This window comes from Trametes versicolor (assembly GCF_000271585.1).
Source record: "Trametes versicolor FP-101664 SS1 unplaced genomic scaffold TRAVEscaffold_12, whole genome shotgun sequence".
NCBI lineage: Eukaryota > Fungi > Basidiomycota > Agaricomycetes > Polyporales > Polyporaceae > Trametes > Trametes versicolor.
In genome coordinates, this window is record NW_007360332.1 from 505,031 (window position 1) to 528,452 (window position 23,422).

At 58.1% G+C, this 23,422-nt stretch overlaps 8 protein-coding genes and 1 non-coding gene across 9 annotated transcripts; 2 read left to right on the forward strand and 7 right to left on the reverse strand.

Moving 5' to 3' along the window:
- Nucleotides 1-282: 282 nt before the first annotated feature.
- On the reverse strand, nt 283-2,049 carry TRAVEDRAFT_31514 (uncharacterized protein). Its single transcript, XM_008045178.1, has 7 exons — nt 1,594-2,049; nt 1,461-1,511; nt 1,217-1,385; nt 1,080-1,140; nt 865-1,017; nt 749-799; nt 283-654 (listed from the first exon to the last, which is right to left on the reverse strand). The coding sequence occupies exons 1-7, from the start codon at nt 1,637-1,639 to the stop codon at nt 535-537; spliced, it is 651 nt and encodes a 216-aa protein (XP_008043369.1). The 5' UTR covers nt 1,640-2,049; the 3' UTR covers nt 283-534.
- A 588-nt stretch (nt 2,050-2,637) lies between these two features.
- On the reverse strand, nt 2,638-3,138 carry TRAVEDRAFT_31515 (uncharacterized protein). Its single transcript, XM_008045179.1, has one exon. The coding sequence runs from the start codon at nt 3,122-3,124 to the stop codon at nt 2,771-2,773; it is 354 nt and encodes a 117-aa protein (XP_008043370.1). The 5' UTR covers nt 3,125-3,138; the 3' UTR covers nt 2,638-2,770.
- A 774-nt stretch (nt 3,139-3,912) lies between these two features.
- Nucleotides 3,913-6,506, reverse strand: TRAVEDRAFT_154726 (NADPH oxidase). The gene is made up of 5 exons (XM_008045507.1): nt 5,916-6,506; nt 5,355-5,857; nt 5,084-5,304; nt 4,314-5,032; nt 3,913-4,248 (listed from the first exon to the last, which is right to left on the reverse strand). The coding sequence occupies exons 1-5, from the start codon at nt 6,280-6,282 to the stop codon at nt 4,238-4,240; spliced, it is 1,821 nt and encodes a 606-aa protein (XP_008043698.1). The 5' UTR covers nt 6,283-6,506; the 3' UTR covers nt 3,913-4,237.
- Nucleotides 6,507-7,208: 702 nt separating this feature from the next.
- Nucleotides 7,209-9,704, reverse strand: TRAVEDRAFT_184695 (uncharacterized protein; the record flags this gene model as incomplete). The annotated part of the gene is made up of 15 exons (XM_008045769.1): nt 7,209-7,240; nt 7,315-7,452; nt 7,514-7,590; nt 7,660-7,747; nt 7,863-7,929; nt 8,007-8,051; nt 8,121-8,159; nt 8,223-8,309; nt 8,406-8,441; nt 8,626-8,672; nt 8,736-8,755; nt 8,933-9,294; nt 9,356-9,410; nt 9,467-9,540; nt 9,597-9,704. 15 exons carry the CDS (start codon nt 9,702-9,704, stop codon nt 7,209-7,211), a joined length of 1,275 nt encoding a protein of 424 aa, XP_008043960.1.
- Nucleotides 9,705-10,690: 986 nt separating this feature from the next.
- Nucleotides 10,691-17,227, forward strand: TRAVEDRAFT_31517 (multidrug resistance-associated ABC transporter). The gene is made up of 23 exons (XM_008045180.1): nt 10,691-11,557; nt 11,624-12,007; nt 12,067-12,352; nt 12,405-12,444; nt 12,502-12,655; nt 12,716-12,806; nt 12,862-12,983; nt 13,039-13,790; nt 13,843-13,875; nt 13,929-13,956; nt 14,009-14,050; nt 14,105-14,173; nt 14,232-14,575; nt 14,626-14,707; nt 14,766-15,155; nt 15,209-15,300; nt 15,357-15,800; nt 15,853-16,123; nt 16,178-16,258; nt 16,313-16,327; nt 16,376-16,424; nt 16,482-16,880; nt 16,931-17,227. Exons 1-23 carry the CDS (start codon nt 10,916-10,918, stop codon nt 17,134-17,136), a joined length of 5,016 nt encoding a protein of 1,671 aa, XP_008043371.1. The 5' UTR covers nt 10,691-10,915; the 3' UTR covers nt 17,137-17,227.
- Nucleotides 17,228-17,378: 151 nt separating this feature from the next.
- TRAVEDRAFT_31518 (G protein pathway suppressor 1) lies at nt 17,379-19,583 on the forward strand. Its single transcript, XM_008045181.1, has 8 exons — nt 17,379-17,602; nt 17,666-17,970; nt 18,024-18,158; nt 18,213-18,497; nt 18,556-18,756; nt 18,823-19,041; nt 19,100-19,209; nt 19,292-19,583. Exons 1-8 carry the CDS (start codon nt 17,464-17,466, stop codon nt 19,419-19,421), a joined length of 1,524 nt encoding a protein of 507 aa, XP_008043372.1. The 5' UTR covers nt 17,379-17,463; the 3' UTR covers nt 19,422-19,583.
- A 296-nt stretch (nt 19,584-19,879) lies between these two features.
- On the reverse strand, nt 19,880-19,951 carry TRAVEDRAFT_t210. The gene has a single exon. It is a non-coding gene; the product is annotated as a tRNA-Ala (tRNA).
- A 465-nt stretch (nt 19,952-20,416) lies between these two features.
- TRAVEDRAFT_76496 (multidrug resistance-associated ABC transporter) lies at nt 20,417-21,794 on the reverse strand (the record flags this gene model as incomplete). Its single annotated transcript, XM_008045508.1, has 7 exons — nt 20,417-20,595; nt 20,650-21,048; nt 21,102-21,150; nt 21,199-21,213; nt 21,265-21,345; nt 21,407-21,677; nt 21,730-21,794. Coding segments are annotated over 7 exons (1,059 nt in total), but the record flags the coding sequence as incomplete, so codon positions are not given.
- Nucleotides 21,795-21,920: 126 nt separating this feature from the next.
- TRAVEDRAFT_87218 (uncharacterized protein) lies at nt 21,921-22,103 on the reverse strand (the record flags this gene model as incomplete). The annotated part of the gene is made up of 1 exon (XM_008045509.1): nt 21,921-22,103. A coding segment is annotated over one exon (183 nt), but the record flags the coding sequence as incomplete, so codon positions are not given.
- Nucleotides 22,104-23,422: the final 1,319 nt, after the last annotated feature.

Sequence of the window (23,422 nt, forward strand, 5' to 3'; positions counted from 1 at the left end):
CATGCAGAGTGCACTGATATTGGATCTTGATTGCGTTAACGTTTGCTCGCTTTGCGTTTCTCGTGCGGGCTCAAGCCCGGACTGGCGTGGCGGTACGCGCGAGTGTCGTAACGACGCCTGAAGCGGTGTTAAGGTATGCAGCACGGGGCCGGAATGTGGTAAGGCTTGGCTTGCGAGCCGTGACGATTACGACCCCCCGGGTCCGGCGGGGCTTGGGACTAGTGGTGTACTGATTGGTGTGCATCACGCCTGGGCGGAGAGAGATGATCGGCCACCGCGAGAGGGCGGGTTGTAAGATGCGGGCGTGACGTTCATACAAACTACACGATGGTGGTACATTCGACGTTGTGCGCTGTGGTGCGTATAGCAATACTGTCCGGGAGTAGTAGGTCGGTCGTGTCTGCTTGGCTAGGACGTGCGGGGTGCAATCGGAACTGCGGACGTGGGTATGGGTGGTAGGTGTGCAAGGCTAGCCGGTAGCCTAGAAGCACGGGGCGGAGGGAGGCGGTTGCAGTTGCGGTCGCGGGCGTGCCGTTACTCCGCCTGGCGGACAGGTTCACGGACCATGCACCACAGCGGAAAGCCGACCGAGTCCTTGGAGGTGAAGTTTTTCACAGCGCGGTGGGCAAAGCCCGACTGTCTGAACCACTGCACCTAGAAGCCCCGGCGTCAGCAGGCTGGCGGGATACCACGGGTGGACACGGCGGAGCGGGGGGAGCTGGGGGAGACGAGGGACTCAGCGACGGACAAGGTTCGGGCTCTTCACGTCCGCAGTGACGCACGTCGCGCCAGCGTCTGCCTGTCGCGGGAAGGGAGGCGAGAGTGAGCCCGACGGTCTCGACACGACGGCCAGAATTATCCAACCTGCTTGCATATCGAGCCTAGCAACGCCCGCCCGATACCCCGCCGCTGGAACTCAGGGTCGACGGCGAGGAGCTTTAGGTTCCATGCGTCGCGTCGCCCACGCTGTCCGCTGGGCAACGCGTTCCGGTAGAGTTCGTCGTATGTCGGCATATACTGCCGGCGCACGACGTCGGTTAGCGTGCAGCGCGTAGCGGCGAGAATGCGGCGGGACGCACGTGGTAGGTGTACCACTCGTACAGGTACGTCGAGAGGTCCCTCGTGAAGTCTTCCTGGTCGCTAGAACGCAAACCGCCCGTCAGGAGCTTCACAGACACCGCAGCGGTGGAAGGGACGGGACGGAACGGGGACGAACTAGAATGCCCAGTCTGCGCCGGGCGCAATCAAGAGGGCCACGCCGTGCAGCTCGTCGTTGACGAGGCCGAGGTAGACCTCGCCGCGAGCTAAGCAGCCCCGTATCGACCTGCGGTAGATGTCCCGCGCAATGCGCGCGGACCCGCCGCTGAAGGACTCGATCCCGACATCTAGAGCGGGCAAGAACGGGCACCAGTGAGTGGCGCGGCGCTTCGTCGGACGAGGCTAAGTGACAAGCTACGCACCGTCTTTGAATGCGTTTGCGAGCACCTGCACCGCCCTCTCGACTTCCTCTTCTACAACCGGACGCAATCCGAAATAGTCAGCCTCCAGCTGCATGGTGCAGTGCATACGAAACGGCGGCGCATGAGGAAGTACCTGACGGATTGCTCATCTTCCGCACGACGATCTTGGCGGCGCTCATAGCACAGTATCGGACCGACGGCGAACGGGAAGCGGTAAAACACGATTGGCGTTGGTGATATGCGTTCGCGATGCGCCCATCCCGCGCACGAAGGAGGAGCAGTACTTATACCGCCGCGAGAACGCTGCAGCGTGCCCGGCTCTGGCACACCGCGCACCGAGGGGCGAACCGCGGACCCCGAGGATCACGCCCCGCATCGATGCCGTGCGCCCCTGTGCGCACGCTCGCGGCCTGTAAAACGGTAAACCGCAGGCGGTCGAAGGCCCTGCGGCTGCGTGCCCCATCGCGCCGCGCCGGCGCCCACCGAGACGGAGCGCCAGCCGCGCGCGACGCGTCCTCCGACCCGGAGCTGTCTCCCGCGCGTCGGGCGGACCCACTGCGGGGTGCAGCCAAGGAGACGGCACTTTGTGCGGGCTGCGCACTCCCTCGCGGCGGACCAGCCTGTACAATTCCGTCGTCCGGGTGCGGGGCTGGGGGAACGCGGGGGACAGGGCGGCTGAGGGGGCGCCGGAACGAGCGGGCTCGGAAGGGTTGACCCATGATCGTCTGGCGATACCGCTCGGGGCTGCAGCTCCTGAGGGTCGGGGCAGTCTGCCTATAGATGTACTGTCAGAAACACAACGGCCGACCGCTCGCGGGATCGATAAGTGGGGAGCACGCACCAAGGGACGGATTAGACCGTCTTCGTCAGTCCGCGCGCATTCAAGGTTCACTAGCGCCCGCCAGTGGCACCCGCACCGCCTAAGCGCAGTGCGTGCATTGGGCGAGAACCCATGCGTACAGCGCGGTCATCGTGTGCGCGCACGGCTTCGCCGACATCGGGCATGCTTGGTGAGACCACCGCGCCGGCTGCTGTGCAGGAAATAGCAGGCTACCATTGCAGCGGACGAAGAGAGCGCGGAAGGGAAGCCAGTGGAAGCCAGCCCCGCCCGGAGATGCACACACGAGGAGGCGGCCCGAGCGTTGTACGTGTACCCTGTCGACGTACCGCCGGTCTCACCCCCGCTCTTCTCGCCGCAGACGACTAGCAGAGGGCCGTTCTGGCCAGGCGCACTTCATCTTCGGCCTGAAGAGAGCACGGAAGCCAGCGTTATGAACGGGCCCGGGCTCCTTAGCTTCGCGCCAATCAACCTAACTTGACGTTTCATTTTGCGTCGCCGCGCTCCGAGAGGCCGTCCACCGCCAGGCCGACGTCCGGGAGGGCGACCGCTCGGAGTCCCTGCACGCTGACTGACCATAGTGCCTACGGTCGGCCCTGCGCATGTGTGCAAGCCCCCGGCGGATCTCGAGGCAATCAGCGTTAGCTTGGCGACGCCCCGGTGTGAGAACGCCGTCGGACGCATACGGTGCTCGTCGGGCGTCGGGAAGGGCCTGCCCTGCGGAAGTGCGGGGCAGAAGCGTCGAGAGGGCGAAGAGAGGGCCTCGGAAGAGGCGTGTGCCGCGGGTGCCGCCGACCCGAGCTGGCCAGCGGGCGCGGGTGCGCATAATTAGGCCGCGGGGGCGTCACGAGCGGCGTGCGCATCCGCGCCGTTCACACCGAGTGGGGTGCAGGAGCCCTTCGCGCGAACCTGCGTGGGCGCGCAGGACAAAGTTAGCTCGACGATATATCGGGTGCACAGCACCAGATTGGCCGCTAGCGCGACGGTCACATACCGCGGAGCTCGGGCGGGGACGGGGACGGGGAGGACGTGCCAATGGCGGCGCAGCCGCAGTCTGCAGCAGCGTTGGCCGGCGCGCACCAGGCCCCGTCGCTGTCGTTCTCGACGTCGTTGCTGACAGTCCCTGAGCACCGCCGACCGCTCGGAGGGGAGTTCGCGGACAAACTTGGGAAACACGTGTGGTGGGCAGACGGTTCCCGTTCCTTCGTAGCTCGAGCTATCGAGATTGGAAGCCATCGCTGCTGAGGCCCATGATCAGTGCTAGTGCAAGAATCACGACATTCGAAGTGGCCGATGCACTCACCTTCAGGCTCAGATCGTCCTGTTGACGTGGACACTCGGACTCCGAGGGCGTAAGGAACCAACCGGGGGCGGGTTGGTCAACTGTACATAAGCGAACCACACAACCATCTCCAGATCCGGAATATGCAGGTCCGTCAGTTGGCGGGGTGGTCATATGCAACGTGTACGGTACCTAGATCGTGGCCGATGCCTCCTTGCCGATGTTTGTCCAAGACATTCTGTCGGACCGTGTTCCAATGCACTCGCGGAAGATGCCCAGGCGGGCCTCAAGCCTCAAGGCCTCAAGCCTTGAACCTTCCAAGTTTGTCCAGGGCCAGCTGGGGAGGAGAGACCAGTGTGAACATTCCCGCGGTCACCTCACCGCGCTCGCGCGCATGTCTCCCAACTGCACATAGCATTGCAGCATATACTGAACAGTAAACCGAAAACGAAAGGACGCGTGCAAACGACTGGCGCAAGCTAACCGACTGACAGGCGAAGAGGTATCCGCCGCTCTCCTGGGGGCGACGAAGGTAGATCGTACAGCACTGACAACACAATCCAATAACAGCAGGCTTGATGACGATAAGATATCCAATCCAGAGATCCAGCACACCGTCCGCAATCCCGGCGGACTCGGCGCGCGCACGAGACCCGTCTAGAAGTTCTCTGTTCACGGGAGCGCGGTGAGCACAGCGCAACGGCACGCGGCGAGAGAAACGCGGGAGACGCACCCTTTCCGAAGAAGAACTTCGTGCCCTTGGGCGAGGACCACTTGTTGCACTGGACGTGCAGCTGCTTCGAGAGCACGGCGGGCCCGCAGAAGAACACGCCGACGTCCGTCTCCTGGTGCTTCTCCGCGATCGAGCTGAACACGCGGTCCCAGTTCGGGCGCCCGAAGTGCGTCGGCGCGCGCAGGTTCGTGATCGCGTCCTTCTCCGCGCCGACGTCCTGCACGATGATGTTGTGCATGTCCGTGTCCTTGATCTTCGCGGTCAGGTAGATGTTGATCTCGATCCGGTTCTGCGTGTCCTGCTCCTCGATCGCGTGCAGGAGACTGTGGAACCACTCCGCGCTGCCAAAGTCACGGATGACCCACGTGAAGTACACCTTGGAGAGGCGCGTCGGCTTCGAGCTGTTGAAGTTGTTCATGCGGTACCAGATCGACTTCAGGATGGACGCGAACGGCGTAACACCAATACCGGCACCGACGAGGAGCACGGTCTCGTAGTTAAGGAAATCCTCGGACGCGGAGCCGAACGGCCCGTCAACCATGACACGCGGGAGGACGCGGTTGATCGGCGGGTTCGCGGCGGTACCGACGATCTTTCCGCCGGCCTCGTCCTTTTCGCCCTTCTTGCGGTCAAAGTCGCAGCCGACAGCCTTGGCAAACTCGGACGTGAAGTCACCAGCGACACGAATGTGGACGGAAATGTAGTCCTCCTCAGGCGCGCTGTAAACCATTTAGTTACCAATCACTGCGCAAGAAAACACTTCGACTAACCTGGTGAGGGTGAAGGGATGCCACTGGAAGTACGAGATCTCAGGGCAGCAGAGGAAGATGTACTGGCCGGCCTGGGTGGTCGTCTTCTCCTTCTTAATCTGGATCTCCATGACGTTCGACGGGTGCTGGATGACCTTGGAGATGTAGGTGCGATGACGGGAGCGAACCTCACGAAGGATACGCTCGTAGATCCAGATGACACCACCAACGAGCCAGTAGCGCTGCACAACCGTTAATGTCTTGTTTCACTCGAATACGATATCAAACTCACCCAGAAGACACCGATAGTGTTGAACGAGCAGTACGGGGGCCTGTCGGGCTGAATCATGCAGAACATGCCGTGGAGCTGCCAGTTGATGAAGAACACGATGAAGAGGTGGTGCGAGTACCAGAACCACTCGAAGCGGGCACGGCGGCGCTTCTCCATCGCGTACCAGACCATAACACCGAGGGCGGCGGTCATGATCCAGCCAGTCGCACCGGGGCCAGTCGCGAAGTTAGCAGCGAGGAAGGCGACGATCTTCTGGCCAGTGGTCTTGGCGTCGGGGTCGACCATCGCGAGCTCGGTGAAGTTGACCATGTGGGCCGCAATGTGGATGAACGAGAACACAACAATGGACCAGGCGACGGCCTTGTGGAAGGTGATGTTCTTGTCGAAGGGAATGAACGAGTTCAGCGGCGTCTTGCGGAGGATGGAGATGAAGTTGCGGCAGACGGGGAGGAGGATGAGCGCAACATCGACGTGCAGGACAAGGGCGGCGGTACGAGCAATCGCTAAATTTAGTCGTAAGTACGGGTTGCCAAGGACGGGAGTGCCACTTCAGGTACTTACGGAAGGTGATACCGAAAGTCGCGCGGGCGGTGACGGAGTTGTCCTTGAGCTGGTAGTTCATGAAACCGAAGGCGATGACGAGACAGTGGAGGAAGATGAAGAGGAAGAAGAACATGCGGCGTCCTCCCTCGTTAATCATCCAGTGGTTGTACTTCTCCATCATCGTCTTCGGGACATAGGGCGCGACGGGCCCGGAGGTGGTGGTGTTGGTGCGCTGGAGGCCCTGGAGCCGGCGGCGCTCTGTCTTGTTGCGCTGGAGGTGGCCGGGCTGGTTGGCATTGATAACAATGTCCGGGTGCTGCTCGAGCGAGGGGATCTTTCCGTCTGAGAAATCCATGCTGGACTGACGCCGTTTGTTAAAGGGCATCGTCTGGTGGAGGTGGTGTCACTGTCGGTCAGTCGGGACAAGAGCGAAGTCGACGTCCTGCGCAGAAAGGGCCGGCCTGCAGCAAAGGACAGGAAGTACGAAAGGGAAGAAGGAAGAAGAAGGGAGGGAGCGACGGAGGAGGTGGTGGTCGGGAAGAGGGCGTTATGTGAGTCGCGCTGTTGGCAGAGCCAGGGCCAGGGCAACGGATGGCGCGTGCGGGGGCGACTGCCGGTTTGGGGTTGTCATGGTATTCCACACACGCTATAAATTCGAAAACGCAAGTCCAGGCTTCCCTCGCCGCCCTCCAGAACGCTGCGCCGGGATGCGTATGCAGTTTACGCCTTCCCATCATTCCATCCTGTCCCCAGCCGCGGACTCGCGCTGCCTCCTCTGCCACGCCCGCATTCACTGCCTGTACGAACCCGCGCACCCGCACACCCCCACGCCTCACGTCTGTCACTCACACCCATGTCCACCAGCCAGACGTCCACCGTGCCGAGCGCGGCCGACGATAACCAGCGATCATCGCGTAACCGCCCCATCATCCGCGTCTGGACGTGGGCAGCCGGCTGCCTTGAGCACCGTTGCGCCCCCGCACCTTCTTTCTCTTCTACGCCTGCTGCGCTCCGGCCACATCTCAGATCATTCATCTTTGATCCAACAGTCAGCGCAGCGGCGTCTGTCCTGAACACTGATGTCATGCTTGTAGAGTCGACGTCTCCTGCACTTCTTGTCTTCTTGTTCAACGGCCGTTGTTCAAGATTAGCGTCCATGCACTATCCGTAGACATCGACGATGTGGTCGACATCATCATTCCAGATGGCAAGGCAAACGTACACGTCTTGTGATACACCCGGAGACCTTATCAGAGCACAGATGCGGGGCTGCTGTGCGAAGATGTGTCGAGCACTGGCATCGTGATAGTTTCATCTCCGTTTGACTGCACTCGCACCGCACGCTGTCCGACGGGGAGGGTGTCGTTAATATAGCCCCGCGGCACACCATGCCGACCCATAAATACGCAGCACTCACCCCCCGCGGGAAGCCCTGTCGCGCTCGCGACATGCACGCAGTTGTACGCAGCGTCCTCGCCCGCCGGTGCCGCGATATCGATATCCTCGAATGTGAGGTCCGCGCATGGCGCCGCAGAGCTGCACTGGAGATCAACGACTGCGAGGGCCGAAACGTCGTGAGTGGTCATCTATCAATGTATATAGAAGATCGCGCGCACTGGTGGCGTTCTGTGCCGTCCCCGACCAGTGCTCGAATGTCAGATTTGCGAACTGCAGCTTCGACGCCGCATCGCCCCTGCCGACCCCGCTACGTCAGCCTTCTTCTTCCCCATTTACATTGAGCCAGTGTGCCAGAGATGCTTACGGGTGTCCCAGGTTCGTCTGGTATAGTTGAATAGGCGTCGTCACCTCGTCCAGCTTCACGTTGCGGACCACGACGCCGGAAACACGGCCTGCCGATGCCAGTGCCAACGTCGAGTGTCGAGGATATGCCGCACGTCCGCCACCGCCGTGACATGGCTCTCTTCGTCAGGAACCTCAGCACCGCATCTGCCAGGCGTTACGTACCGCCGCCGGCTCCTCCCCCGGTGGGCGGGAAGCCGATCCGCGTGCCCGTCCAGGACTTGAAGTATACCTGCGGGTCCGCAAACCAGAAAGTCAATCTCCGTACCCCGCACAGATTAGAGGTGAGCGGCGTTGGCCCGATATTACCCCATGTTCCATCAAAGGCTGTATCTGCGGGTCCGGGCGGACGAACTGTCGGGCCCGTACATGTGGTCAGTGCAACGATCGACCCGTCTCAAGCGGAACACTAGGTGCACGTACGGTGACGTCCTCCAGGACCACATCGCTAACATAATCTGGCTAACCCGTGCCAGCGCGTTAGCTTCAAGTTTGGCTAATGTTGTTTGTGCAATGTGCACTCACGAGGTCCGCGTATTGGCCCACCGACCCAAACGCGATTCCGGTCCCGCCTCGGCATGTCACATTCTGCGCGAGTATCCGCGTCGAGTTCTGCACGCATCCCCGTGTTCGTCAATTTCGCTTCTGGTGCAGCGCAAAAAGGCCCCGAGTTGCGCAGCCGTAGCCTAAGCCCGCGGACCCACTCACCCCCTTAATTGCCAAACAGTCGTCCCCGGACGTGATCTGCGACGCACGACGCTCAGTCAGCTCTAGTTCCTTACTCTCACCTATCCGGCCCGCCTCGAGTCTCGCATCCCATACCCCAAACTGGGTACACGACGGGAAGCACGAAACAGGTCGCGACTCGAGAGAGTCCGGCGGCGGCGTGGGAACCCGCGCGCCCACCGTCGGGTATGGATCCACGTACGTCGAAGTTGCGGAGCGTAATGTTCTCGGAACGGAACGTGTCGATCCCTGGCGTGGGACGTGGTCAGCGCGGTGCCTGTGCGGCTGAGAGCAGAGGGCGGAACGGCTCACCGTCGGTATTCCAGACGATGCTGGGAGGACACACCGAAAGAGCAGTGGGGTGGGGCGCAGTCAGTCGGTGGGACCGTTGCGAGGCGTAACGGGGGGCGTGGAGTGAAGCCGCACCCCGGGGGGTGGGCGGGACAAAAATGGGTGGGTGTAGGAAGACGTTGGGGGTAGGGTGGGGAGGGATAAGAATATGCACTCACTTCTGCCCAAAATATGTCGGGTCCGCGTTCGTCGCGTTGCAGTGCATGCCGTCGTAGAGCACGTCGCGCGAGTCTGCGACCGCATTGCACCAGAATGGCGGCGCATCGACGACGAAGCCGCGCACGGTTCCGCGCGTGACGTTTGAGAGCGTCAGCGCGACAGGCCGCCCGTCGCCGTCGAGCCGTGTCCCGTTGCCGTACCATGACCACCAACGCTGGCCATTTCCTATGATTCCGCCCGTGTTGTGCGCGTCGATGGTGAAGTCGTGGCCGGTGATGACGAACCAGGAAGACTGGGACTGGATGAAGATTACTTGGAAGGTGTTCGCGGGGTCCATCCAGTATGCGAGGTCGAACACAAACTAGGGAAGTTAGGCATGGTGAGCACAGGGTTGCAAGCTGAGAATCGCAGACAATGCGCACGTTAAGCTTGCCATGAAGGTCTACATGAGAGTTGGCCAAGTTCCATTGCATCTTTCTATCAAGAGCGTCAAACCGATTCGTTCCATGTTATATTAGCACATGCTTGTGAACCTGGTGATGTTGTATTCTCCGGCTTCGATGACGGTTGTTCCATGCTGCCCGCATTCAGCTATAGCCGCCTCAATCTGTGTATGTATGTTTCACCCATCCAGACGCGTTCCGCACGTGTCGTGTCACTCACCTGAGAGACATCGCTTCTACCGTGCCCGAGAGGCCTCACGGTGCATGTCTTCGCGAGACTATGCGCTGCAAATAGAGCTGCAATCAACGGTAAGGTGAATGAACGCATCCTGCCAGTGGGTTACGTGTGTGCGGCTGGATGTATGCGCCCAATCCATCGTCGTATGCCTCTTATACGAGATGTTCAGCAGGAACCCGTGTCCTAAACGCTGCCCGTTGCCGTCATGAATGGGCAGCCGACGGTCAGAAGTGGGCGGTCACGAGGTTGGCGGGCCGGCCTGTCCTTCGCTAAGTTTCATCGAGCAGGACCGTCATGGGCCACCAGGTGAGCACCATCAGGAGATGGAGATCCGCCATATGTGCATGACCATTCGCTTCGTATTCGAAGACGGCGATAGGACGGAGTGGTCGCCGCGTATTGCATAAGATTACCTAGCCCAGGTTCTTGGAGACTCAGATGGCAAGGTTAACGAATATGCGGAGAGTACGTACTCACCTTGCAATCTCCAGCCGTGCATGACTTTCATGTGCGCGCGCGTTCGTTTGTCCCTCCATGTTGCCGCCACAGCCGCATCCCATTGAACACGTACACATCACGAGCACGACATAGCGCGGTACGCCCATAGCAGGACGTGTCGCAAAAATGTCAGAAGGTAGAACTTCAGCAATGAGCGCAAGGTGATGCCGTTCAACACCGTCATGAGGGTGGAGAAATACTCATGACAAAATAGGCGTCCGACGTGAACATCATCTTGATTTCGTCCACCGGATCGTCGGCGTGGACATGACACAAGCTGGTCCACCTAATGAAGATGATGTGTTTCTGCAACACATTGCATGCGGCCGTCGACGACAGACGAATCAGACAAGGTGACCGAATGAGAGTAGCTATAGGGATGAGAGTCGCGCAACGAGCAGAAGTTCTTGAAGGTGTGGCGGGGCGCTCCAGCATGCGCGCCGGTACCGCGCTCGGTACCGCGACGCGCGCTGACGCGCCGTGATGGGGCCGACGCGATTGGCTCGGCATCTCGGCCCGAGCACGACTTGGACGCCAAAGAGCGCGCCACCGCGCTCTCGACGCGTTGACCCCGAACTCGACCTCGCTGTCCACAGCGACGCCCGGACGACCTCGGACGACCTCGGGCAACCGACAATTGTCTCCCAACTCACACGGGGAACGGTCCCGCTGGTGTCTCACGCCCATCAATCTTTCCAGGAGATAACGCGGGCTATTTCTAGGCGGTACTTACCCACTCGACTCACCGTTCAACCGCTCGTCGTTCATCGCGTCGCTCGTCGTTCTGTGCGTCCACCACCAGCATGGCGGTGTGCAACGACGCGAGCTTGACCTCGTTGTCGAACGCGTGCGTACGCGGCTTCTGGGCCGCGGTCGTACCGTTCGCGTTCGTCGGCCTTGCTCTTCTCAGCTTCACTCCTCCTGCTCGCGTTCTCCTCCGTATCGCGAAGAAGCCTCTCACCAACTTCATGCCTTTGCGCGAAGCCGAAGCGTTGATCACCGGAGATGACACCCTAGTAGACGAACAGGAGGATACGGCTCCGCTCTGGCGTACGCTCGTTCTCTCTTCCGTCTCCCTCACCGAGTCCTTGCTGTGGGTAGGGGTCGGATGCTATAGTCTCATCGTCAACCCCGAAGACACATGGAACGGAGTGCGCGACTTCTTGGTATCCACGACCTGGTTTTATGCTGCTCTTCGCCCCATCTTGAAGCCTCCCGCGACGGCCCCGCGCGACTTGCTCGTGCTGTTCGGGCTTCACTTTGTCCTTGGGCTCATCACCTTCTTCGGGCACCTGTACGACAGCTATGTTTACGAACTGCCGCTGCCTCAGCCTGTTCTGTTGACCACGGAGATCGTGAACTTGCTTGCCGTGGCTGGAGTGTTCACCGCCGTTATGAGCATGCCGCTTGCGCTTCCGAACAAGCGGATCAAGAAAGAGGAGATTGTAAGTCCCCCCACCGCGGAATGCATTAGAACCTTGTGCCATGCTCATTCGCTTGCTCAATTACAGGGCAAGACAGTCTCCCCCGAGGACTACACGACGGTATGGGGTTGGGCCTCCTTCCGCTGGGTCATGCCCCTGCTCAACCGTGGGACCTACAATACGCTGAACGAGTCGGACGTATGGTCGCTCAGCCCGACCATGCAGGCGCGTCCGTTGCACATCAAGTTCTCGCGCTCCACCGGCAAGCTTCTGCGGCGCATTTGGGCGACTAACTCTCTCGACCTCGTCCTCGATTTCGTTCTCACTTTTGTGAGCATCGTGTTCAATTACGCGGGACCGTTCTTCTTGAAGCGTATCCTCGACTCGCTCGAAGTAGACGGGCGGACGCCGGAGAAAAGGGCGCTCGCGTTCGTGTATGCATTCCTCGCATTCGCGAGTTCCCTCTGCAAGGTAAGCTGAGGCCGTTCTGGCCACTTTGTCGAGTGTGTATGCTAACGCGTATTGCTCAGGCGCAAGCTGACGTTCAACATCTATGGTTCGGCCGGCGCGCCTGCACGCGTATCCGCTCGGAGCTCATGGCGTCCATTTATGACAAGTCGCTCAAGCGGAAGGACTTCTCCGGAATTGTTGACAAGGACGCTGGAGAAAAGAAGGCTACGAAAATCAGCGTGAAGCCAGATAACAAGGCCGACGATCCCAAGGCGGGCGCGGACATTGGTAAGATCGTCAACTTGATGGCGGGTGACGCGAACCGCGTCTCGATGACGGTGTCGGCAATGTACTTCTTGTACGGAGGTGCGTGAATATGCAGCCGAGCACTACGATGAAGCTCAATCTTGTCTTGCAGCGCCTTTCGAAATCATCATTGCGAGTCTCTTCTTGTATCAGTATGTGGCGCGCCACTATACGTACTCTCTCGCTCTGACTAACTGTCCCCACGAAAGGCTGCTGGGCTGGTCTGCGTTCACAGGTTTCTTCGTACTTGTGCTGAGCTGGCCGCTGAACAACTTCGTCGCGAGGCGGTCGGTGCGCATCCAGAAGGGTGTGTCGACCGCCCGCGACAAGCGCATGGGTGTTCTGAACGAGCTGATCGGCGCGGTAAGCACACCGTCGCAGCGCATCGCCACAATGGTCGCTCATTGTGCGAATTATATGCAGGTCAAGTTCATCAAGTTCTTTGCTTGGGAGGACCGGTGGATCCAACGGGTCCTGGATGCGCGTGAGGTCGAGATACAGTGGATGATCAAAGGTGCGTGAACCTTGTGGTCGTTATATGCTTCCTTGCTCACGCCGACTTGGTGCAGCACGTATCAACGGCATCATGTTTTCCCTCATCTGGACGTGCGCCCCGATTCTCGTCTCGGTCTCAGCGTTCTTCGTGTACGTCGCATCGGGCCACGAGTTGACAATTGGTACCGCTTTTACGGTGCGTCCCTAGCCTCCAGTGAGCCGCACAGACGCTGACGCCGACACTATGCTAGGCGATTGCTCTGTTCCAGATGATCCGTACTCCTCTGAACGTCATCCCCGCGTGGATCGTCCAGCTGTTACAGACAAAAGTAGCCATGGACCGTATCGCCATGTACCTCGATGAGGAGGAAGTCGACGAACAGGTCTCGACTCTGAAAAAGGGTCATGTTCATCCCTCGGAGGAGACCGACGCCGGGCTCGGGATCGTCAACGGGACCTTCAAGTGGAACGAGGTTGAGCAGAAGAAAGAGGACGACAAGGGCAAGGGCAAGGATGCCCCGAAAAAAGCTAACGGATCAGACAGTACGAACGGTGCAAACGGCGCTGGACACGACTCGCCGCCCTCTGACGAGACCGCGACGCTCGCCGACAGCGCGTCCGCTATGGCTACCAACTCGAGTGACCACCGGTTTGAGCTCAGAGATATCACCGTTCTGTTCCCTGAGGGGAAGCTCACTGTAGTCACCGGGCCGACGGCGAGCGGGAAGACCGCGCTGCTGATGGCGCTCCTGGGCGAGCTAACGACGCTCGAGGGCCGCATCGTGATGTCCAAGAACGCTTCCAAGGTTGACGAACACGGGTTGGCGCAGACGATCTCGTACGCGGCACAGTCTCCGTGGTTGCGCCACCAGTCTATCAAGGACAATATCCTGTTCGGGTACCCGTATGACGAAGAGCGTTATAAGGCCGTGATAGAGTGCTGTGCGCTGAAGCCGGACCTGGAGATGCTCGAGGATGGCGACGCTACTGAGATCGGTGCACGGTATGTGTTGGTGATTACGATGCGCTTCTATGACTGATATCTGGGCGTGCAGAGGTGTCAGTTTGTCTGGCGGACAGAAGGCTCGGTACGTGCTGTGGTCATGTATCATGTGGCACACGACTAAACCTGCTCCTGCAGTGTGGCTTTAGCACGAGCCGTCTATGCTGTAGGTCGAATCTAAGTAAACCAGCTTTCGAGGCTAATCTTATGACCCGCAGCGCACCAAATACGTGCTCCTGGACGATCCGCTTAGTGCAGTGGTATGTTCTAATATGGGTCTATGATCCCATGAATGATTCTCATAAGCTTCACAGGACAGTCACACGGCTCGGTTCCTCTACGAGAAATTGCTCAGAGGACCTTTGCTCGCAAACCGTACCGTCGTGAGTAGCACATCTTACCGTCCGTGCATCTACGTCAAAGCTGATTTCCGCGTCCTAGGTTCTGGTTACCCATCATGTCGAGCTTGTACTCCCGGGCGCACACTACCTCGTACGCCTACTAGACGGGCGCATTGATACTCAGGGTACGGTACAGGACCTTCGTGCAAGTGGCGTGCTCGACGACATCACACAAGTGGAGGAGATCGAGGCCCACAAGGAAGAGCAGGCTGTGGAAGAGGCTAAGGTAGAGGAAGACCCCGATGCGGAAATCGACGCGGTGGTGGCCGGCGAGACCGAGGCGGCAATCAAGAGCAAGAAGAAGCCGAGGAAGCTCATCGAAGAGGAGCACCGCGAGACCGGCGGCGTGAAGTGGAACATCTACAACACCTATCTCAAGGCTTCGTGCGTATTATATATTGGAATCGGGTACTCTGAAGCTCAATATCCGACAGATCCTACATCACATGGGCCATCCTCTTCTCCCTGATAATCATGACACAGATACTTGGTGTCGGGGAGAAGTTTTGGATCAAGGTGGGCGGCTCTCTCGTTATTGGGCGTCCTTAATCAGTTAACCCTGCCTGTCCTGTAGATCTGGGGTGAAGCATATGGCGAAGCCTCGGGCGAGCCGCTGCAGTTCTCCTATTCCTACCGCGACTACGCGGAACACCAGCAGGTCCTCGACAACAGCTTTTCGGCGTTGCATCACGCCACCATGGCGCACAACCCAAGCGTTCCCTTCAACATGTCCCAGATCAAGTTCCCGCCCGCCCGGGACCACCCGTACTTCTACATTGGCATCTTCGCCGCGATCTCGTTGTCTTCGGGGATGGTAAACGTCCTGGGTTCGATCACCCAGGTTACGGGCGCTTTGAGGGCTTCGAGGATCCTGTTCGACAAGCTCCTCAGGACGGTGGTGAGGGCGACGATGAGGTGGCACGATGTGACGCCGCAGGGTCGCATGCTGAACCGTTTCAGCAAGGTGAGTTGACGATCTATAAAGCGCCAGAGCACTGTATCTGATATATGACCTAGGATGTCGAGACCGTCGACACTTCTCTTGCCGGAACCCTGCAGTCGGTGAACCAGTCGCTTGCGCTGTTTGCAGTATCAATGTTCACTGTCATGTGAGTACCTCCCTTTGCATCCCCATCGGAATACCTCTAATGTCGCCATGGTGCAGTGCCGTGTTCCCGCTTTTCGTCTTCCCCGCGGCAATCCTGGGCTTCTTCTACCGCCGTGCCGCTATCGCCTACCTGAACACCGGGCGCGACATCCGGCGCATGGAGTCGAACACGCGCAGCCCGATCTTCGCGAACTTCAGCGAGCTCCTTGAGGGCATCGTGACCGTACGCGCGTTCGGCGCGGAGCAGCGCTTCCTCGACGACTTGTACAAAAAGGTCGACCTGACGACGCAGATGTGGTACACGTTCTGGATGACGAACCGCTGGCTGCTGCTGACGTTCGACACGCTGGGCGCGACGGGTATCCTCGCGACGACGCTGTTTGCGCTCTCTGGATACGTCGACGCCGGTCTGGCGGGTGTGTGTATCACGTCGGCGATGTCGTTCACGAACAGCGTGTACTGGGCGTGCCGTTTCTGGACTGCGCTGGAGCTCGACTTGAAGTGAGTGCTGCTTTTCGTTCAAATTGTGTGTTATGCTAACAAGCGTATAAAGCTCCGTTGAGCGTGTGGTGGAATATCTCGATCTCCCGCAGGAGCCCGCCGCCATCATCGAGTCCAACCGTCCCCCTGCATACTGGCCCTCATCGACTAGTACCAATAAGGACAGTTTGCTCGTCGTGGAGGATCTTGTGATCAAGTATGCGCCCGAGCTGCCCGCCGTCATCCAGGGCATTTCCTTCTCTCTGAAGGCGAAGGAGCGCGTGGGTCTGCTTGGTCGCACCGGTAGCGGCAAGTCGACGCTCGCTATGAGTCTCCTGCGATTTGTATGTCGTAGCTTGCTCTGACAGAAGCTGATTGCTGAGCGGTATGAATTGTAGGCCGACCCCGCTAGCGGTCGCATCGTTATAGACGGGATCGACATTAGCACGATCGGTCTGCATGATCTGCGTTCGCGCCTCGTGAGTACTACTTTGTCTCCCTGTCGTGCTACGTGTGCTGACAATCCGTACTAGACTTTCATCCCACAAGTACGTTCATCGGAGTATATACTTGAACTTCACTAATAAGATTTTCAGGATGCAACGCTCTTCTCTGGCACGCTGCGCGACAATCTGGATCCTTTCAGTGCGTGGTTTGCCTTGGATCACACGTCTATACGTGTACTGACATATCACCAACCAGGCGAGCACACGGATGCGGAGTGCTTGGATGTACTCAACCGCGTGCAGATGCTCACGGATAGCCAACTGGCTTCGCAGCATGCTTCTCGCGAGGCCTCTAGGGCTGCGTCTCGTGCAGGCTCTCTGCCTGAGCACGAGCGCGAGCCGACGATTGCATCCGTCTCCACCTCGCCCACCGAGACGGAGGGCAAGACGGTCATCACACTCGACACCCAGGTGTCTCCTGGCGGAACAAACTTCTCGCAGGGCCAGCGGCAGCTCATCGCAATGGCGCGCGCGCTGCTCCGGCGCAGCGCGATCATCATCTTGGACGAGGCGACGAGCAGCATCGACTTTGCGACGGACGCAAAGATTCAGGCGACGATCCGGGAGGAGTTCGGCGACTCCTTGTTGCTGACTGGTATGTTCTATGATTCTCTGTGGTCGAGTGCTGGGGCTAACGATCACTAGTTGCGCATCGTCTGCGCACGGTCATCGACTACGACCGGTTGATCGTTCTCGACAAGGGTGAACTCGCCGAGTTCGACACGCCCCTGAACTTGATCCAAAAGGAGGGCGGTATCTTCAGGAGCATGTGCCTAAAGAGCGGTACCTTCGCGGAACTGGAGGCTGCGGCGAAGGAGAAGGCGGAGCGGGATCGCCAATTGGCGGCGTGAGGATACTGACTGTTTGGATTTGGATGTTTTGGTCATGGATTGTTGTCATTATTTATCTCGAGTCTCATTAGACCCATGGAGTGTTTTCCATCTTCCTTACATGCCTAAGCTCGACTTGAGAAAATGCGCAGGCTAGGATTCAAAGGAAGTACAGTGTGAATTGTTTGGCGGCATGACGCGCGCCTTGCGGGCGCCCTACCGTAATTGGGCGCCTACGGATATCTGGATGGCTTGCCGCAGGACGCGACGCGTGTAATCCGCCACACCTACCTCAGCCACCGTCCACTCCCTCCAGCTTCTTGCTCCGTTCCTTGATCCCTATCAGCCATGGATGTCGATATCATTGATAATGATTCTCAAGAGCCACCATCTTACCTCACCAAATCAGCTGGGAAACGGCCTCTGAAGGTTGTGGTGGACGAGTCGCACCCGCTTGAGCTCGAGGCGTATCTCAGCAGCTACTCAGGTCCGTAGAGCGATACGTTTGCTATTTTGGAGAGGCAAACTGACGTTATAATATGCTGTATAGGACGCGCACATGTCGACCGGGTGCTGCACATCATGTCTGTGTGTCCAACCCTCGCGCCACAGGCTCTCCAGCTCGCGATCACGGAGGCCTTGAGCGGGCGGGACCCCAACATGTACCGGTCCATCTTCCTGGGATACGAGCGTGCGCACTCTGAAGCCCCAGAGGAGATCCCGGAGCTGTCTGCGCTCGCGACGCCCGATCAGCAATGGCTGGAAGAGACCTCCGCGAAGAATCAGGCGGAGCGGACGAAGCTGGAGGTCGAACTCAAGACGTACACGAGCAATATGATCAAAGAGAGCATACGGGTATGTGCATATGCACTTTGTTTCCAGACATGTGAGACCTGAATGTGCGGTAGATGGCACATCGGGATCTAGGAGACTTCTACCGGTCTACTGGCGAGCAGAACGCAGCTCTCAAACACTACACCAAGTCCCGCGAATTCTGCACTACAAGCCAGCATGTGCTCGATATGTGCATGTCCGTCATTGAGGTCGGGGCGCTACCTATGTCCTCTGAACAATGAGTGCTAACACCTCCCGTGCAGCTTCTCATGGAGCAGCGCAACTATTCCCACATTGCAACGTACGTCTTCAAGGCGGAGGCTGCGCTGGACTCGGCAAGCGTTGCGCGCGCAAACACTGGACCGGAAGCACCTGCAGGTTCCGCACAGGCAAGCAAGGAGAAGCGGAACGCAGAGCGCGAGAAGGTACAGACGAAGCTGGACGTGGCCGCGGCGCTATCGCATCTGGGCCAGAGCAACTACGAGAAGGCGGCGCAGACCTTCCTTAAGGCGGGTCCAGTGAAGGGTCTCGAGGAGTGGGCCGGCAAGGCAAGTCGCCTCGTTCACGTCTTTGGTGTCTCATAGCTTATGGGTCATGGCCGTATAGATCATCGCGCCTGGAGACATCGCCGTCTATGCTACTCTGTGCGCTCTTGCGACCTTCACGCGCCCGGCCATTCGCACGCAGATCCTCGACAACGACAATTTCGGCATGTATATCGAGCAGGAGCCGTACGTCCGGGAACTCGTCGAATCCTACATGAACAACCGGTTCAAGAGCGTGTTGGATATCCTTGATCGGTATTCGGTCAGTCTCGACTGCTCACAGCACCACTTCTCGTTAACTGACCAGCGTGCTTTCACGTCTAAATAGACGCGCCACTACATCGACATTCACCTCTCCTCGCACGTCTTGAACTTGACGAACCTCATCCGCAGCAAAGCACTCGTGCTCTACTTCCAGCCGTTCTCGTCGATCAGGCTCGAGCGCATGGGCCAGGCGTTTGGCTGGACCATCGACGAGATTGAGCAGCAGGTCGTCACGCTTATCCAGGCCGGTGAGATCAAGGCGCGCGTCGACAGGCAGAACAAGGTACATCGTAGAGATACAATTGCCCATCCTCTTACTCTCCAGACTGACCTAGGTGTAGATCCTGAAAGCGAAGGAGACCGACCAGCGGGCGGCACTCTTCGCGAAGGCGATCAAGTCCGGACAGGACATGCAGGCCGTGAACCGCAAGCTGCTTCTACGCATGCGACTGTGCGTATCGGCATTTTTCTGTCTGGCTTCGTCCACCTGGGTGCTCTTGTCCGTGCAGATGGCTGACACGCGCGTCAATCAGGCAACAAGCCGACCTCGTCGTGAAGCCGCCAAAGGGGCAGCAGCAGGGGCTGGGGCAGCAGCAAGGGCACAACTACGGCGGTGGCGGCGGCAGCGGCTTCCCGTCGGAGCTCTTGGTCGGCGAATACTAACTGTTGAACATCAAGCGAAGGAGGCCACATCGGCGACCGCGGTCGTGTCCGTGTCGACGGATCGGTGCTTGCGAAGTGTCCTGTGTAGAGTATAGCGACGGGAGGGGTGTCCTTGTTCGACCATGTGTACCATTAGCGCTCTGAATCATGCATAGGTGTCCTGCAAGCACGAACGAGCGAGTGAATTGATTGCGGTGCCTATCTGGACGTCAATGTTCTGATACCAGTCCGCTCTTCGTATGAAGTCGTGTCTTGTGCAACACCGCGCGCTGCGTGCATTCGGTATAGACGGCGTTTATCCCACACATCTCCCTATGCAGGCCCTTTGTATACACTTTAATCGACATACCATAGCAAATCAGACGCAAAAAGAGGTCGCTATATGATGTGCGCAGTCCTAACCCTTGCCTGGGTCCATGAGCACGATGACAGACAAAAAGCAATCCTTATCCACTCACTGGACATTCAGGGGATTGAACCCTGGACCTCACGCATGCGAAGCGAGCGCGCTACCACTGTGCCAAATGCCCGATATGGGACGGAGCCCTTTGATATACCCTCGGTTGGGACAGAAAGCGAAGTCCTCACAAGAAGACAACGTTGAGACAACGGCCGCCCAATAGTACTAGTCGCACTCAGGTTTCCGGGTGATACAGGCTTGCATGATATCATCAACGATGATATATGCAGGGCGCCAGTGTTAATATACACCACACCCAGGAGTTCCAACGTAAGTAGGCCCCTGGCGATCCTCCTCCGCCTTCTTCATTGCGGCAGGCTACAGCTCTGAGGCTCTTCAATGTCGCGGGCCGAACTGATCCACTTTATACTCAAAAATGGGCTTTGAACTCGGTCCTGGGTACTTCTTGAGTTCAAGGCGACATCGGAGAGAGATACCATACTCTAGAACATACACAGTGACATCAATCCAGATTAACAAGCTTCGGTACTATATCTCATGGCTGCGGCTCACTGGCCTGTCGATCCCGCTCCGCGGCCTTCTCCTGCGCAGCAGCCTCCAGCTCCGCAAATGTGCCACTCTTCAGGCACATGCTCCTGAAGATACCGCCCTCCATTTGGATCAAGTTCAGCGGCGTGTCGAACTCCGCAAGCTCGCCCTTGTCAAGCACAATCAGCCGGTCGTAGTCGATGACCGTCCGTAGACGATGCGCGACTGTGTAGATGTTTTAAAATTGGCCTGCAGAACATGGAGAGCAGAACAACATACCAGTCAGAAGTAGAGAGTCACCAAACTCCTCCCGGATGGTCGCCTGAATCTTCGTGTCCGTCGCGAAGTCGATGCTGCTCGTCGCCTCGTCCAGGATGAAGATCGCGCTCTGGCGGAGCAGCGCACGCGCCATCGCGATGAGCTGACGCTGGCCCTGCGAGAAGTTCGTTCCACCGGGAGACAACTGGGTGTCAAGCGTGATCACCGTCTTGCCCTCCGTCTCGGTGCGCAAGGTCGAGACGGACGTGAGTGTCGGCTCCCGCTCATGCTCCGGCAGAGAACCTGCACGGGACACTGCATGGGACGCCTCCTGAGAGGCATGCTGTGAAAGCGCTTGGCCATCTGTCAGCATTTGGACGCGGTCGAGCACGTTGAGGCAGTCTGCATCCGTGTGCTCGCCTGACATGCAATATGTCAGTACGATGCTATGGAGTACGAAGCAGCTGGCACACCGAAAGGGTCCAGGTTGTCGTGGAGCATGCCGGAGAACAGTGTCGCATCCTAAACAACAGGTCAGCAGGATCATAGTCTATAAGCCGATGAGCTTACTTGTGGGATGAAGGTCTAGCGTGGATTGTCAGTGCATAGCAACATAGCGAAGGACGAAGTGCTCACAATACGCGAACGCAGGTCATGTAAGCCAATCGTGCTTATGTTGACCCCATCTATGACAATACGGCCACTAGCAGGTTCGGCCTGGAAACCGCACCGTACATTGGTGAGCACCACTCGCTTTAAACAGCTGGCGGCCACGTACGAATCGCAGGAGACTCATAGCCAGCGTCGACTTGCCGCTGCCTGTCCGACCCAACACGCCCACGCGCTCCTTCGCCTTCAGCGAGAAGGATAATCCCTTTATGACGGCAGGCAGTTCGGGCGCATATTTTATGACAAGATCCTCCACGACGAGCAGATTGTCCTTGTTCGTGCTCGTCGACGAAGGCCAGTAGGCGGGCGGGCGGTGGGATTTGATGATGCCGGGGGGTTCCTGCGGGAGATCTAGATATTCCACTACACGCTCAATGGAGCTTTGTGTACTCGTTAGCGGAAGACGCTAGGCAGGGGAATAATGGTGCTTACTTCAGGTCGAGTTCTAGCGTCGTCCAGTGGCGGCACACCCAGTACACACTAGTTGTGAATGACATCGCCGAAGTGATACACACGCCCGCTAGACCGGCGTCGACATATCCTGACAACGCGAAGAGCGTCGTGGCAAGAATTGCAGTCGCACCCAGTGTGTCGAAGGTCAGGCACAGCCAGCGGTTCAGCATCCAGTAAGTGTACCACATCACTGTCGTCGTGTCGACCTTGGCATATAAGTCGTCCAGGAAGTGTTGCTCCGCACCAAACGCACGCACGGTGACAACGCCTTTGAGAAGCTCGCTAAAGTTGGCAAAGATTGGGCTGCGCGTGTTCGACTCCATGCAGCGGATGTCGCGGCCGGTGTTCAAGTAGGTGATAGCGACTCGGCGGTAGAAGAAGCCAAGGATCGTGGCTGGGACAATGAAGAGCGGGAATATCACGCTGCAGAAAAGCGGGTCAGCGACCTTTGCAACTCAAATGCGGCGAGACGTATATGTTACATAATAGTGATGATAGAGACCACGAACAGCGCGAACAACTGGTCAACTGACTGCAGCAAGCTAGCAAGCGAGCTGTCAACAGTCTCGACATCCTAAAGGATAGCCTGAGGTGAGAACCATCGGTATCGAGAAGTGTTGCACTTACCTTGCTGAATCGATTCAGCATACGACCTTGTGGTGTCACGTCATGCCATCTCATGGTCGCCCTTACAACAGTCCGCAAGAGCCTGTCAAAAAGAATTCTGGAGGCTCTCAGAGCACCCGTAAACTGAGTGATCACACTGGCGACGTTCACCACCCCTGACGACAACAGACGCCGATGTAAAAGTACGGGTGCTCCTGGGTGGAAGGGAATTTGACCCCCGCGGTATTGAAGGACGGGCTCGAACTCTGCGCCACGACCTGATGCAAGCTCGAAAGGCCATCTCCCAGGACATGTTGCAGCTCCGCATAGCCCTGGTTGATATAGGAGATAGGCGCTGTCGATTCACTTGACGTAGAGCCGTATGCGTCACCCCATATCTTTCAGTAGGAGAGTATCAAATGGTTGAGTACCGACGAGCGTGTAAGTGGTGCTCACCTTGATCCAAATTTTCTCACCGACCCCGAGCACCTGAGTCATGATAATAAGGACGATTGATATGCCCCACGTCCAGTATGAGCTATGCGGTGGTCAGATGTTTCACCACCAGTGCAAAGCAAGATACGTACAATGCCTCAAGGTACGTGTGGTAAATGCGCCATTTGACCGCTCCGGTCTCGCGATGTGTCGTGGAGACGACGAGACCCCTATATTTTTCCGCATTTTTCCTGATTTTCTACGGCCATTTGTACAACACTTAGACTTAGAACCAGTAGATAGAGCATGTGACCAGTCACCTGACCCCCACCTGCAGACTGGCACTAATGTGCGCACAGACCACCTTTACGTTTGTACATGTTTGGCTCCCCTGACTCAGTATATAAACCCCACCTGTAGCGACCCTAGCCCTCATCTTGACCTCTTGGTCCTTGGGCTAGGTAAGCCATCCTTTGTATTCTCTTACTCAGCATAATATTAACTTGGTCCTTGGGCTAGATTTGACTTGAAAGTCTACGCTCGGCGTTAGCAAGCCTTCGCGCTCACCGCCCTTGGGTTAGATTGTATTAGTTTCTTTGTTGTAGGCGTTGCCTGGTCGCGTCGAGTCTAG